Source organism: Cydia splendana, chromosome 5 (genome assembly GCF_910591565.1).
Source record: "Cydia splendana chromosome 5, ilCydSple1.2, whole genome shotgun sequence".
Taxonomy (NCBI): domain Eukaryota; kingdom Metazoa; phylum Arthropoda; class Insecta; order Lepidoptera; family Tortricidae; genus Cydia; species Cydia splendana.
Window position 1 is genome coordinate 1,684,389 of NC_085964.1, and position 17,097 is coordinate 1,701,485.

General features: G+C 37.2%; 1 protein-coding gene across 1 annotated transcript in view; it reads left to right on the forward strand.

The window, feature by feature from the left end:
- LOC134790436 (nephrin) overlaps nucleotides 1–17,097 on the forward strand; it is a 639,608-nt gene that overhangs the window by 420,151 nt on the left and 202,360 nt on the right. Inside the window, exons 6-7 of the mRNA XM_063761218.1 lie at nucleotides 6,630–6,833; nucleotides 7,290–7,450. Coding sequence (XP_063617288.1) covers nucleotides 6,630–6,833; nucleotides 7,290–7,450 — 365 coding nt within the window. The remainder of the gene's footprint in view (nucleotides 1–6,629; nucleotides 6,834–7,289; nucleotides 7,451–17,097) is intronic.

The following is a 17,097-nucleotide window of genomic DNA, read 5'->3' on the forward strand; positions in this document are numbered from 1 at the left end:
AGAAAAATAAAACGAAAACACAAAAAAAATGAGAATATAGAGATACGTTCTTGTAGCACAAAATTAAATTAATTGTGTAAGGCGATTTACACAATACACAATTTACACCGTCGCCATCGCATCGCATCGTCGCATTTACATGTCGCTCCTATCCAAGGCCTGTTCACTTCCTAAGAAAGTTATGTCCCCAAATAATTGCGCATGTATGCGCCTGGAGCTTCTATGTGTGCTTTGGCCTCCTAGAAAAAGTTGCCAGTAATCAAATAAAAACATTTTTCTACAGCAACATTGCTCCCAACTAAGATTTAAATTTTCACGATTTTTTTACATTATTAATCATAAAACGGGACTTAAAACAGTTAAAACTTAACTACAAGCGATTAAGTTTTATAATGAATATTTGCTTCCAACTGTCTTTATCAATGTTCATAAAATATATGGAGGGTAGGTACGTCTACCCACCATAATAAAAAAAAATATTTGTCAATGACTCTGTCCAACTGCTGTGGTTAAAGTTCATAACGTTAGTTATTAAATCTTTAAATAATAAATACAACGTAGCGGTACTACCACTTAAGACTCTGTAAGTCTGTACCTACATGGATTACAGCAATGCACATAGAAAATGTGCTAAATGCGGAGCAACGGCTGTTGAAGATACATATTTGAGTGAAATTCATAGCTTTAGTGGGTTCAGAAGGAACCGCGTCATAACGCATCTGGAAAGCGTATTAATTAACCGTGAAGAAATCTATGAATACAAGTTGGAAATCTGTGTAAAATGCCGTGTGTAAAGTGTAGTGTATCTGTGTGTGTAAAGTGTAATAGGTAGGCATGCCTAAAGTTATTTGTATTATACTGAAAACTTTGTGAATGCGCTTTATTAATGTCTATTTTTTTATTAAGTTGTCAGGGTTTAATTTTCAGTGTATATTTCTATATGTAAAACATTTTTTTAATAAATGAAATAATACAATGTTATAAAACTTATAAACATAAATATGCCTTTTATTTAAATTAATTGATAATACCACAAACAAGGGGTAATATTTGCATCTTTCATATATTTCGTGATATGAAAATAACAAATATGTTTATCAACAGAATTACTACCTACCAATACCCGCCAGGCTAAACCGGTTGTCAACTTTAGTTCCATTGGTACACAACGACGGCGCCACTAGTATAAACGTATAAACGGTTGGGGACATTTTTTTGTATGGAGTTACCGTTCTTCTCCTAGTGAGTATTATATTCTTTGCTCCTATCTCTGTGGCAGATTACGGCGCGGGCGAGCTGCACGATAACTAAATAACATGATTCAAATATCACTCTGATGTCAGTGTCCGCTCGAATTGGTCTATGAGTTAGTACAGTCACCAGTCACCTGCAATTATATGTCACTCAACGAAGTCCGCAACAATATCTGATACACTGATTTAAACTTTCACGATTATTAAACATTATCAAACTACACAACAACAACATCCCTAGTGCGCAAAACGTTCAAACTGATAAACAAGACCAAGTGCGGGTAGTTCGAAAAACTCGCGCGGCTAGAAGATGTCGATGTCAACTTGAGCCAGTCTTCTCCGAGACCACGGGGACAACGCCGTCCTCGAAACGTTGGAGGTAAATCTTAAAACTTAAATACGCGATTAAGTCCCGTTGTGTAGTTTGATAATATCTGACACGATCTTATTTGTAGAGCCATAAGAGCGTGTCACATTGTTGCGGCCTTCGAAGAGTAGCATATCAATGCAGGTGACTGTGCTGTTCGGATTGAGATTGCGTCAGCGTTACTTAATGCTGCAGTACTCTAGTGCAAGATTGCTGGTGTAAACTGAATCCTTTTGGTTTGCTTAAAAAATTAAAAACGGGTTCATAAATTTCATAATGCTGTCTCTAGAAGGTAGTCTATGACAAGGGGCAAGACAATACTCCAAACGGTGACTCGCAGTTTTCATTTAGCGAACAATTGAGAACGCTCGTTGAAGACTTTTCGAGATCTGACAATCATTGGCGCCTTGGCTAATAACATTATTAAATTTGTGGTTTAGCTTTAAGAGCGTGAAAACTGGATAAGCTACATCAAGCCTTATGTCAGTGTCTAAAAGACTGACGTATACAACATGTTTCCACATTATTTGTGATGTGTGCAAAGTGCCTAGGTTAGAAATTTGAACTTTCATAGAAAAAGGACTCCTAAAAAATCCGAAACATCAGTTTTAAGTTCTTTAAACTCCATAGATACGACGTCAATTATAATTTACCTAAAATAAAATATTATCTTTTCATAATAAGGGGTAAATAGGAACGGATTGTATGGGTTTTTCCTATCGTATGTATGAAGGTATGGTCACAAACTTTAATTGCTGAGACCTCCATTATGCGTGGCATGACACGCACTTGGCCGGTTTTATCATAATACAATAAGCCTGACCCGATTCACGAACTCTGCTGCGCCATTGATTAGGTCCGCGAATAGCGTCGAGCTCGAATGTAAATTAGCTTATCAAAATTACATTAAAATCGTATTGATTGCATGCAATTTGTTTAAAGTGACGTTCGGATTTAGTCCGCACCAGCATTAGGTACTGCTGCAGTTAACTGCATTGCTGCACCTAAATTTTATGTTTTCTGCAGTATTTTCGTTTGCTCGTTTGCTGACTACACAGACAAAACATCCTCCAGACTGAGCATAGTCGCGCTACCCCCTCTGCCACGCATACGGTAATTTTACTCCATGTTCGAGTCGAAAGTGTCTTTGTGTGACGTCCGTGTCTTTGAACGGACCAATCACGGCACGGGACTTCGCTCACCTCGTCCCGCGCACCCCCGCATTTTTGGCATCATCGGTTGCATGAAATAATTGCTCTAAACTCGGTCTCGAGGATTCCTAGTCTATGGCTGACTATCACATAAAAAAAAAGTATTGCAGTCGACTGCAGCAGTGCCGGTATTACAGCACGACATTAGCCGAATGAATTACTGCCGGAAATGTCAAAATCGATGTTGTTGCCCGGATGTTTGTTTGACCTTTTTGGCAGTAATGTTACAGTAATGCTGGTGCAGTTTGAATACGAACGGCACATCAAAGTCGCAACCACATGAGAACGAACGCGATAAAGTGAATGAATTGGTAGTATTAAGTTTCATGAATAACGCCCTCAAGTGTGTTCGCGGTTTTTCAACTAGTTTACCTCTAGTCAACGTTGCGGAATAGTTTGACCAAACCAAGAAATAATACACCTAGCAAAGTTTCCCGCGAAATAAGCTAAGTTCGCTTCGCTTTGATATTGTTTCGAACGGAGTAAATTTAAATATAATTAAATGGCTACGTCACGCAGGTAACCAGCACTTGTTACTGTCAACACAAATCCAAATTAAACCCATTGACATTTGGAATTAGATCCCCGAAACCGCGCCAGTGCCCCAGGACTGTGAGAACTAATTCAATTTGCTCAGAGCGGAACTAAGGACGCTTTACCGTTCGATCCCGGCTTAACAAAAGCACATAGCGGTTTACAAACAAGCAAACAAAGGACCAGTCGAAAGGAGCCTGCGGGCGACGAATATCGACGCCGTATTGTTTCACGTACAATACAGTTATGTATAACATGGTAAATTGGTACTCTAAGCGCCACTTACACCATCCCACTAACCCGGGGTTAACTGGTTAACCATGGGTAACCATGGGAACCCCAGGTTTAACCGGTTAACCCCGGGTTAGTGAGATGCATGGTGTAAAAGGCCATTAACCGAGTATACATAAATGAGGCATTCCATGAGAATGTCGCTTGCGAAATGCCAGGCTTTTATTTGAATACTTACTCAAAATGTCATTCATCTGCTACCCTAAGTCTACTGCGATAAGATCGCCTGTTGCTATATTTATTAACGTATCAGCATTGCGATACAGCGAGGAAATGCCGCCAGCATCCTTGGTACAATGCCTCAAGGGCCTATTTTAGATTTAAGCTAGTTATTAATTTCGTTTAGTAGTACCACTGTATATATATTGTATATTTATTTACATTCTCAATCTACTTTTGAATTTCTTTTCTTTTGTGCTGCAATAAAGTATCTATAGTTCAAGTTTTTGTACGCCACCAGGCAGGGTATAGTGCTACAAATATTTATTTACCGCCACTGTAATCAGTTTGACATATACTCACAAATAAAAACACTTTGACTTTGACTTTGACTTTGTTATTTACTTCTGAAAATATTGAGTAAGCGATACTCGTATTTGGTCTGGGGATATTTCATGAGTTTCATGACTTGGCTTACACATTGGCATATACTTGAACTTTACGCCTTTGATTGAGGTAGCTGCCATGTAAGACTAAAGCATTTGCAAGCGATATTCTTGTGGTATGCCCCAGATACAAACATCGATATAATAAGATTTTCTCCGAATCCTAACTTCCTTCAAGAAATCACCGAGAAAAAAATAAAAAAAAAAACAAGAAGGAGATTCCGGATTCAGAGAAGGTTTAGCTTATTCCTACGCAGAATCATGAGTTCTGTTATTCTACTACTAAAATATTATTTATATTACATTTATCAAAAATTGGCAGCCAATAAAAATACGTTATAACATTGGTTATTGAATAATTATGATACATATATATGTAGAAATTTAATAAAATAATGTTCCCTGAACAAAAAACTATAAATAAATAAATAAATATTATAGGACATTCTTACACAGATTGACCAAGTCCCCCAGTAAGCTCAAGAAGGCTTGTGTTGAGGGTACTCAGACAACGATATATATAATATATAAATACTTACTTAAATACATAGAAAACAACCATGACTCAGGAACAAATATCTGTGTCATCACACAAATAAATGCCCTTACTGGGATTCGAACCCAGGACCATCGGCTTCACAGGCAGGGTCACTACCCACTAGGCCAGACCGGTCGTCAAAACTATGTGACTTGATTTCCAAAAACGTTCCAAATATAATTTCGTGGAAACTAGGGTGGTTCACGTTTGTATGGGAAAAATTCAAACTCTAGTTAGAAGAAGCGGCACCCCCTCATTTTGTCACACTTGTTATGTTGACAAAATACGCCAAGTTTTGTAATCTTATCTCAACTACAAGGGTGTTCTACAACATTTGAAATTTTTCAAAGTTGTATGAAATCCAAAAAAAAAAGTATTTATTATTCAGAATTTTATTTAAGTATCTGGTTTCACACTATTTGCACATGTGATTTATAAGTTTTTAAGTAGAAAAACATTTTTATTTCTATTTTTTATAATTTTTCAAAAGTAAGATTTTTAATTTTTTTTTTGATTTTTATGTAAGTAGTGGTTTTCACATTATTTGAAAGTGTGATTTAAAAGTTATTAAGTAAAAAAATATTTTTATTTCTAGTTTTTATGATTTTTTTAGGTGAGATTCAAAAAATCTTACTTTTGACAAATTATAAAAAATAGAAATAAAAATGTTTTTCTACTTAAAAACTTATAAATTACATGTGCAAATAGTGTGAAACCAGATACTTAAATAAAATTCTGAATAATAAAAACTTTTTTTTTTGGATTTCATACAACTTTGAAAAATTTCAAAGTGTTGTAGCACCCCCTTGTAGATGAGATATATAAAAAAAAATGTTTTTTGAACCACCCTAGTGGAAACGTACGATATTGCATTTCAAAATCTATACAAGTGCAACCAATGGTACCTCTGATTCCGAGAATATATTTATTATTCAAAACCCGAAACTACATTCGAACCTTTTTCCGAAAACACCCCAAGCATCATTTCATAAAAACGTACCCTGTAAAATTCATGAAAACAGTCGGAACTATCATCGTAACCTCTATACAAATGCACTCAAATATAGTACATCCAATGATACCCCTGATCTTGAGTAGAAATAACCTACATGATTCAAAATATATTCCAAAAACATCCCAAACATCATTTCATAAAACCGTACTCTTTGTAAAATTCATGAAAACAGTCCGAACTATCATGGTCGGCTAGAGAGGGAATCCACGCAGCGCCGAGCCTGATAGCATCCAAGCGTAGCGAAGCAAGTGCACGCATTACCGCGCCACTGGTTTATACATTTTAGGATTCCTGTTTCACTCCAACATTTGCATCGGGAAAGCCAGTCTATGTTATCTTTTGACTCCTTTGTAGATTACGTTACGAATTGAGCTATTTCGTACATTCATCATAGTCATATTTAGCTCGGGTGCCGGTAACGTGAGCTAGGCATGATTGTATGATATTAATCAGGAGTCCATGTTAATGACACGCTACTACTTTTAATCGTGAACGTTTATTTTGGGAGTAGCTTGTTTACCGGTGAAGGGAAATAAGTTGTAAAGGATTAACGGTGTACCTGTTATTTATTTGTGTTAATCGCAATGTTGAGGTTTTAATTTTAGTAATTACACACATTTTGTAATTCCGACCACGTTTGCCATGCCATGTTCTACGTCTAGTATGGTATTCCGCTGGGATATGCCTGCATTGTCACTGGCATAATGTCAGTGCAAACTTAGCTACGGACTTCGACATGTTTTCTTTTGTATTGGTAATTAAGTCTTCACATTACCTTATTATATTCGTATTAAATCTTGTTTTTTCTTCCACAGGACGACCAGAACCAACAGTCCGATGGCTGGTCAACGGCGTACTAGTAGACGCCGAATATGAACAGAACACCGGTGACGTCATCGAGAACCGCCTCATGTGGCCGGCGATACGGCGCGCTGACTACGCCGCTGTGTTCACTTGTCAAGCTGCTAATTCACAATTAGTCCCACCACGAGAAGTGTCTCTAGTCCTGGATATGTTCTGTAAGTTGGTCATAATATCTTCCATCAAGCGTACCAACTACAAGAAAAAAACTTGAGCGATAGATTTATAATAGGTTTGACAACGTGACCTGTGGCTCGCAAATACGGGGCGCTCGGGTAACCATGTTCAATGGCGGCCTGGTATACCAGCCCATCAACTGCGACTTATCAGTTTTGTGACAAAGTCTGTCCGGTCCTGGAAAATGTGTATGCCAATATCACATATTACAGTCAACATGATCTATGGCTTATTAGATTCTATGATAGTTTGCAATCTAGCGAGTTCATATACCCGTCAACACCCCTCTGCGACACTCAAATATTTTCAAATTTGGAATGAAAATTTACATTAATTTTAAATACAGTTTAGTGTTTTTTCTATGAATTTTAGTTATACGTAGGTACCTAATTATATGTATCTGAGTCATCAAAATTAAACCTTATTTATTGTTGCAGTGAGGCCACTAACAGTAGAAATACGGAGGCCTACAGAAATAGGCGAAGGCGGCTCTTTAACGGCCGAACGGCGGTACGAGGTGTCCTGCGAATCGGCAGGATCGAGGCCGCCTGCCGTTATTACGTGGCACAAAGGAAAGCGGCTGCTAAAGCGGATCACGGTGAGTCCTACAATTATAATATCCTAGAGGCCTAAAAAGTCTTAGCTGTATTTGTAATAACGTTAAGATTTATTATGCATGTAAATTGTTACCGGGCTTATATAATTTTCAATAGAAGTCACATTAGTCTTAACTAGGTACTTATTCCATTTGTGACGCACCAAATGTCTATGCATACCTATCTACAAACATAATAAAAACAAACTGGCGTAAACATCCTAAAACTTGAAACTAATGCGGACATGAAAATTGTCAGCGAGCAAATTTTAAAAATACGAGTCTTAATGCATGTAGGTTACATCAAAAATAACCAGCATTTTCCTCGAACCAACAAAGCTCGTATATTTTTAATATTGCGAGTAGATCCAGGTACCTATATTTAAATTGTCAAGCATCACAATAAACATTTCTAAAGACGTGCAGAGGCCAGCCAATCGCCTAATGGCAGACTTACGTATGTCAACTATTATTACAGTCGCATTGTAGCATTGCGATCCGGATTCAATTCAGGCATTACTTGGGTTAAATGTATATGTATTCAAACCATATTATGATTCGAAGATGCAATTGTTAGGGAATTCAATACGCTTAATTAGTTTGCTGCGGAGGTGTTATTGTGAGTTGAAGCATTGACAAGAATTTAACATTAGCTATTGTTTCTTTGTATTCGGTTTGGTTGTTTAATTTACTAAGTATGTAATTTTTGAGCTTAGTAATGTTTCTTCTACTGACATCCTGGATTTTTGAAGGATATTTGTATCTGCATACAAATTTTAATATTCATTACCATTTCTAGGAAAAAACATATAACCCAAAATCACACCGCAAAAGCGTTGAGATAGCCATTAACTTCTATCCGCCTCAAGATCAAAGCGTTCTTAACGACGAGCTGCGGAAAAATACTTTAAAACCGTAATCTCAAACGTAATTTAGTTTGGTTGGAGCTAGAGTTGTGAGTGCTCGTTCACTGAAAAGATCGCTCCAAACTAGTACAATCTTACAAATGTACTAGTTCGGTTTTTTAGTATAGTAGTACACAGAGACAAACTGATCATAATAATGTAACGGAACCGTTTATCGAACGTTCTGTAAAGTAACTAGTACAATTCTGAATTTGTCGTCTCGCTTACTCCCGTGAGTTGCAACGGAGTGACGGCTATGTGCTGTGTCGCTCATATTAGCCGAGAGGCGTTCGGTCGTCATCGCATGCGCTCGTCGTTAGTTCGGTCGGAGGTCGGATCCATGTCGGATCACTCGGATCCCTATGATATCAGTGCCACTCCTCGCTCCCGTTTAATCGTTTTGATTTGCATGTAGTGTACTAAGAGCAGAATCATTAGGGAATAGTTCGGTCTGGTAAAGTACTTTAGTACATGTACTACACAAGCCTAGTTGGAGCGTGTAAGGAAAAGGTCGACCGAACTAAGCTTCTAATCAATCCGAGATAATTCCCTGAGCCGCGTGCAATCTCAGCACTAATTGAAGCTCAACCTGTCAATACTTCCTCGTACCGCGAATATAAGTGCTTACGTCGAACTAGGTAACGAGATCGATTAAATAAACCTTCAGACGTCAATTACACTGCCATTTACCACTGCTTTATATGTATAATTCTCAGGTTAAAACAACCCAGAGCCCAGTTCTGTTTTACTAGTTTGATATGGTTATCATCTTATCTTGATAAGACCTTTATGGTTGTCAGTTTAGCGGCTCACGGTCATTCATCATCATCATCATCATCATCATCAGGCTATAGTAGTGCACTGCTGGACACAGCCCTCCTCTAAAGAGCGCCATAGCGCCCTGTCCTCAGCTTGCCGCATCCAGCATCTGCCTGCAGTCTTTCGCAGATCGTCATCCCACCTGGTCGGAGGGCGTCCTACACTACGTTTGCCGAGTCACGGTCTCCACTCAAGAACACGTTTATCCCAGCGGTTGTCGGTTCTTCGTGCGATATGGCCAGCCCACTGCCACTTCAGCTTGCTAAATCTTTGAGCTATGTCGATAACTTTGGTTCTCTGTCGGATGTATTCGTTACGACTCCTATCCTTCAGAGAAACTCCGAGCATAGCTCTCTCCATAGCTCGCTGAGCGACTTTGAACTGGTGGATCAACCCTACGGTGCTGACGAAATGTAATCAAAAGTCGGATTATAGGGCATTTCGCTCGCGCTTAATTGGTGCGCATGAGATGCCCGATAATTTGGCTCAAGTTGGTATCAATATGAGATGAAAACCATATAAAATTGTTAAAACAGAATTAGTATCCATATATTCTGAGCTCGGAGCGCTCAAACAAACGCGCTTTAGTGTATGAATATTTTATTGTGAAATAAAGTGATATTTCTGGCTTAGCGTTGGCAGAGTCGCGCAAGGAGCGAGCTTTTATGCAAATACGCTAACTCTGTTGGGCTAATAAAGCTAACCGTTTATGGGAAATGTTTAATGCAAGGTTCTAAATATATTTTAAAAGAAAATGTGGTGGTAGAAGCATTGGTGCAATAAGAATTATTTTTTCTATGCTTCTTTAAGGTTTGTGCTGTATTTGATCGACAAAAAGACTCGACTGATAAAAGACAAATAAAATTTGTCAGTTTATTTGGTGCACGAATAAATTTTCAATATTTATACGTCAATTGTACGATTTAATTTTAAACATTCTAATTAGTAAATGTTCTTGTTTGTTTATTACCTATACAAAAACGTCTTTATTCCTTCTTAATGAATCCCTTTCTTAAAACGTTTCTTTGCACTATCAGTTAGTTAAAAATAGGTCCAATTCGATCGAGCAATGTCCTTAGAAGTTCGTTGGCTTGTCGCTAATGGATGTTATTCTTGGAATTGTCTAAGGTAATTTCTTGAATGTGCATCAATTTAACGATTTCATGCATATCCTGTTATTATAAAATGTAATTTACGTTTTTAAGTATGTTAACAAGTTAAAACTAGTTATATTAAATGTGAAGCTATTTGCACGCAACTATTTGTCCTTGTAAAAAGCATATATTAAGGGAATTTCTGCTTTGTTTGAACTTGTTACAGCGTAGTTAGGTTAGAAGTTAGAAATGAATTCATTAATTTGTTTGACTTCGCATTTTATACATTGTTTTCTTGATTCTACAGTTCTACACATAAGGGCTAATATATTTTATAGGATCACAACGCGCTTGCACACTTACCTACAATATCATTATTTACTTATTTTAACAAAACTGACTAGTGTGAGTTATTCCGTATGACTTTCATTAGTTTATGGATAATAAATGGATATCCGATTCATGCAGAAATCGGATTTTATGCACATGATACTGAAACACTAAAATGAATGCCATACTGCGCCACTATGTTGAATATATAGGATTAACTATATGAAATGACGATAACGAACTAGTATTCTGATATAAATCCTGTACAGTTTGCAACATTATTCAGTACCTAGTAGTCGGTGAGTTGTCAAGAGGTTGTCAAACAGTTATTACGTCACTACTCTTCAAGAGTAAAACAATTAAGTCATCCGGGATAAATGCGTCTTTTGTGGTAAATATATATTTCGAAGATATTTTTGAAACGCAACATTAACTGTTATAGCCGTCTGCATTAAAAGGTCAGTGACCACACTTCGAACAGGGAGGGTTGCAATAGTTCTAAAATGTTCCGTTTGGAAGAATTTTTTAAAACACGCATTTACCTCAAGTGACGAATTTACTCCGATTGACTTAAAGTGTGGCAGGTGCTACTCAATGAGAACTGTAGATTATATACCATCATCTATTTGTATATTTTGTAGAAAATATATAATGTATTTGTCGTAGGCATTATGACTTGTATTTTATTGTTACTATTTTCATTCAATAAATCTTAAATTACATGTATGGTTATCAAACCGTACGATAAACTAAGATTTTTAAAATATTCCTGTCTTCTCCAGCAAAATGTCTATAGGTGCTCCATTTTCCTTAAAAGTAAGGGCGTTAATTTTCGTTTGATCGCGTGTCTCAAGTGTAATTAAAGCTTCTTTGCGCTCCGCCATAAGGCGGTTCATATCGTCTTTTTGTCGTGTTAAGAACAGCGGGCACAGCAATTTATGAAACAGTGCCTCAACTGTAGAAAATGCTATGGAAAGTTTTAGAAACGGGGTCATTAATAAAATGACTAAAAGCATGAATTTTAAAGAATGATCATTCAAAGGTATCAGCAATGAATATATGTAACTCCGTATGAGATAAAGTCCGAGGAAAAATTGTGCCTCGGAAATCAAGAAAAATTCATTCTCAAATAGATGGCGCCACACCTTTGGCCTATAGGTACTCGGCTAGATGGCGTTGTCGACACCGTTTGATATTTTATCAATTTTACTATGACAGTAACCCTCTTTACTATCTCGTTCTCTATGGTATCAGGTATACGTGTTTGCATTAGGTATAACTTATAATTATTATTGTTATTGACGCGTTAAAAAAAAAACTGAAACGGAACAATCTCTGACACGAAAATTCGAAATAGTTCTGTACATTTCGTTCCCCAATCCTCTAGTGACATACAAATCCACAAAGGTAAAATATGGGATGAGCTTGTTTGTGATAAATGAGCATTGAGCATTCAGCACTCAGTGTTGAGTATTGAGCATTGAGCGTGGCTGAATGAGCGCTAATTGGCGGCTCGCGGTAATCTAGTTGCCTCCGATCGCAGCCCGCTGTTGGTTTAGGCCAGAGCTTGGGTAAACTTGTGGCCACGAAACCAGTGGTCATGAGAGACGTTATAAGATTTTTGTATCAAGTATCTTCTTCTTCTACCCAGCGTTATCCCGGCCTTTGCCAGGGTCCGTTATCCTAAGTACTTGGTTTCCTCCACTTTGCGCGATCCTACCAAGGTTCAAGGTTTTTATACCAAATATAAAATTACAATATTTTCCTGCCTACTTTTTTATCAGTTACCTGCTGACATATTTCTAAACTCGGTCGAGAAAAGTTTCATCTAGCCATTCCTCACTATTCACTTAGCCAGGAGCAATGTTAAAACGATATTAACATAATGATTCATATTGGTTGTATTGTATATGTCTAAACTGTTGTTATGAAATTATTAATAATTATGTTTGATTGTGGTGTGGCAGAGTCAAATGGTAGGGTTCTAAGTATCTTTAGTACTTAAAAAAAAACACGAAAATGCTTTTATACGTACTTATTTCCATGCTCTCGCACGTTTAATGTCCTTTAAATTAATTGCATGAAGAATGCTAGTATATTTGGCTTGCTTGAAAAAGCATACCTCCCACGCAGGATTTTAAAAGTGCAAGGATGAAATTTCAATTAATCGCTTGCCTATTTTTTAATATTGTCCGTAAATTCTGTCTAAATTTGAAGCTACAAGCTCATAAAGAATCCCGCGATCCGCTCCACTGCCCGCACATTTCCCAGCCACACCGAAGCCGGCCAACTTTTACCCCGAGTGTTTCCGTAAGACTCCGTTATTAGATACGTGGTCGTTTTGTACCAAACTCGTACAGATAGCCGTAATGCCAGCCGGCACGTGGAGGCATTATGATTTTATTCCACCTAATATTTTCCTTGTTCACGTATCATTATAGCCACTTAGGAAGGCTTGTATCAGGGATATCGAAGGTATTGTTTCTTGAGGGTCTGATGTTGTGAAAGGTTTTATTGCTTAGCCAATAGAAATTATTGTCTGTAGGCTACATCACCTTACGCCTCTATTGTTTAACTAATATAATGAAAGTAATAAGAAATAAGAAGGATGAAAACCTTCTTATAATAATTTCGTCGCTATTGTCTGTTGTTTAAAATAGCAAACTTTTGTTTAATTTTATAGTTGGGTGATAAAAATTATGTAACAATCGAATCGTAATAAATTGTTGTTGCTTATGAGCAATTTGTTGTTGTTTGTTGAACATAAAATGTAATAATATTTTATAGGTATCTTTACTTATTAAATTTTGCTTAAATAATATTTGTTCAATATATTTAATAAAGGGAACTTGGCATACTTCTAGTGTATTAGATGTATGTATATAAATCTCATAAAGACATTGTTTTAGATCTGCCACATTTTTTGATATATACTCGTATTTATTATGTCGCAGTTTTTTTTTTTAACTTAGGCACATTCCTATACTTAGAATCTCAAAAACCTCTACCAGTTCTAACCCTACATCACATCCCGAGAAGATCCGGCGCAAGAATATTGGAAACCTATCATTCAAGTCTGAATTTAGCTTACGATTTCAGTTGCAAATATTCACCTTTGAGTTTTGCGACAGACCGAAGTCAAAGTTTGCCAAATGTATTTTCTATAAATATCTTCCAAAGTGTATTCTCTTTTAGGAGTCTGAGTATCAATACATCATTGTACATTTCAAGACAGACATGTTCCATTAGTGGCTTGCTGTGTCAGTCACTGGATTTATATTCAACGACTGTTGTACGTGGGTAGAAAGCTCGGCCAAACTACTGTACGTATATGCGAAATCTATAAGAAATGCACGTAATAAATGATACTTCTACTACTACATACTTACTTTGTGCCGTATTATACGATGTGACGTAACCGGGTAAAAGATACCAATGGCATTTTGATTCTCATTAAGGCGCTACTATAATAAAGATTTAATTAGAAATCAACCTTATCGAAAATCGACAACGTGTTTCCTTTTACTGGTAACATTACTTTGCAATTTCCTACGCTCGATCAGCAATTCGAATAAGACATTTTCTAGCACGCGGCGTTGTTTGTATTTATTTTGATTCACGAATAGCGTGCTTTAAAGTTTCTTGCTCAAGAATAAATAAGAATCGGAATGGGATTGGAAAGTGTTGTAAGACTTGTAATAGTTTATTTACGTATACCGTCAACGATAGTCCGCGAACATGGCGCTTGTAAAAATGCCGAAATGTTTGCAACTCATGTTAACAACATGGTAAATATCCCACGCTAAAAACGTTGTTACGTATTCATACTTTCATTTATCCGTAAAAATATGTAAAACCTAAACTCACCTCAAAATAGAGAAAATTTTACAAATTTAACAAATAACTCGACAATCCCCAATTTCAAATACTAGTCATAAAATGGAATAAAGTTAACATGAATCGCTTGGTCAAGCTTATCCGATATCAAAACCGGAGCATCTACAAATTTCGCATTCCGTCCGGGCCAGTCCGAGACCCGGGCAATACCTGTCACCTACCTGGAGTCTTATTCTGGACGGTGCATTTCAAATGATATTGTAAACGCATTGAAACGAAATGTGTTTTATTGTTGTCAGGCAGCTAAAAAAGTACTTACCTAAAAACTAGCATACAGTTTACAAAATATTACTTAGAGAACAAAATTTATATTCTATCTTTTATTTTATTAAAGATTTTGATTTGTGTTTTTTTTATCAAGGACTCGGTCATTCAAATATTGCATATATATACTCGAGAAATTGGATCTATACTACCGTCGTGGCCGGGTACCGTAGAGGTCCAGAGCGTTAGCCACGTAAGCTAAAGAAGCCGCTTCGTATCCGGCCTCCACCACTGGAGGGCTTGGTCACTTCATGACATCTATTTCAGTTTATGATTTACAGAATAGTACCTAAAATACTATAAATCCCAAGTATACAGGGCTGACGTGGCACATAATGTAGTGTTTTTGCGTTGCAGGATGCAGTAAATAGTTTGAGTGTGCTTGCAAGTGACAAGTGTAAAACACTAATACTGTGAAATGCTAAAAAATAAACTTTTCTTAATTTGCATTTCGAAATCATCGTAAGTATTACGATGTATTACCTTAACGTATCCGCTATCGGAAAATGCTTTTCAGGGACCTAAGACCTCATCATCAAATCATAGTAATTCGTATTCGAAATGAAATATTGTTTTCCGAATAAGACCTCAGCATCTCGAAACTCGCATGTCAGGGGCTTAGTCTTGCATTGCATATCAAATAAAAGTTTTATAGTATCGATTCCCAATGTCCGTGCTGGCGCTACGCCAGCGTTCTTTCGAAGAGCATATAATCGCTAGCGCACTATTGACGGTTATCACCGGGATTATGCTAATATAAAATTACTGACGCTGTCAACCTGAGCAGAATGGCACAGGATAGGAATAAGTTCCGAGAGATGGTCGCTGACGTCCGATGAGGACATGGCACAACAACAAGAAGAAGAAGATAATTACTGACATACTTGGAGTTAAACGCCAGTATTATTTATTAACCAGTGGTTTACAAGAAAAACCTTGACTGCGCAGCTCAAAGTTTCATGTGCAGTGTCATCAAGCGTTTAATACCTTACTCACTTACTTACTGCTGTGGCGCAACGATCCGAAGTGGATCTTGGTCTCCGACACCAAAGACCGCCATGCTACTTTTTACGATTAGTCAAAACTAGTTTTCATTTTTACTAGTGAAACCTCGTTTTCACTGAAGCGATAGGTACGGTAAATTTGTTAAAACTAACTAGGACAAATGAGTTTTCACTAAAAACGGGTTTCTACGGTAACACATACATTTGTTTTTAATAGTTTTTATTACTTAATTTACTTGAATTCCATATCAAATAAAAGTTTTATACTATCGATTCTTGACGTCCACCCTGGCGTGCTGCCAACGTTCTTTCGCTGAGCATAATCGCCGGCGCACTTTCCACGGTTATTATCGAGGATTATTCGGTTTAGAACAATGGTTGCTCTATTAGCGCTTTGTGCTCTAGAGAATTTATTCCGTTTTCAATTTAATTGTGGGCGATGTAGCTCGTTTGTTGTGAAATATTGAATAATTGATAGGGCATTGTGCGTGTGTCAGCTCCACGCCAATCTGGTCGGAGTATTTATAGGAATATCACGGGCTGCATTGAACACTTAAAAATGTAGTTCCAATCGATATGAATCCAGGAACTGATCGCTTTTGTTCATCCTATGAGTTATTTATTGTGTCTTTCTTTTGTTCATGTTTAGTAAGTCTAGGCAATGTTAGTTCTGATACTGATGGAATTAAATTCAATCTGACCAGAAGCCCCTAAAGCGAATGACGTCATAGGAATGCTTCTTACAAGTTTTGCGAATAAACGATTTAGTAAAATTTGAGAAAACCGATTGACTCGCAGCACCTGCAGTTAGGCACCTACTCTAGGAAAAACCTGCACTCATCAGTCATCATTGTATCTGTGTTACAGATAGTACTGAATTATTATGCTCTTGACAATCAAGTTGTGTTGATTATCTATTCGTTAGGTAACGAACACTATGTTGGCCAGGCTATGTATGCGGTTGTTGGAATAAGTTGACTAATTACAAGCCTTATCACATTGTAACAAGACTCACGAATGATCAGGTGGACAGTAAGTACACAGTTGAAATTTCACACGTAAGTCAGACTACAGTAAACAACACCCGTTTACATGTTTGCTAAGCAATCAAAACTTTCGAGTCCAGATGTTGTCATGCAGTCAATAATAGGAGCAAAGGCTACATTGGAAATTGTTCACAACTTAGAGAATATAACCAATCGGAGTGGTCATTAACAGGCGTTCCCCTCTGTCGAAAATAGGCGGCCAATGGTCAACCACATGTCAACCACATGTATGGACTGACGTTTATCTGACATGGCTATGTTTACGTTACGTATACATTTGATGTGCCCCTC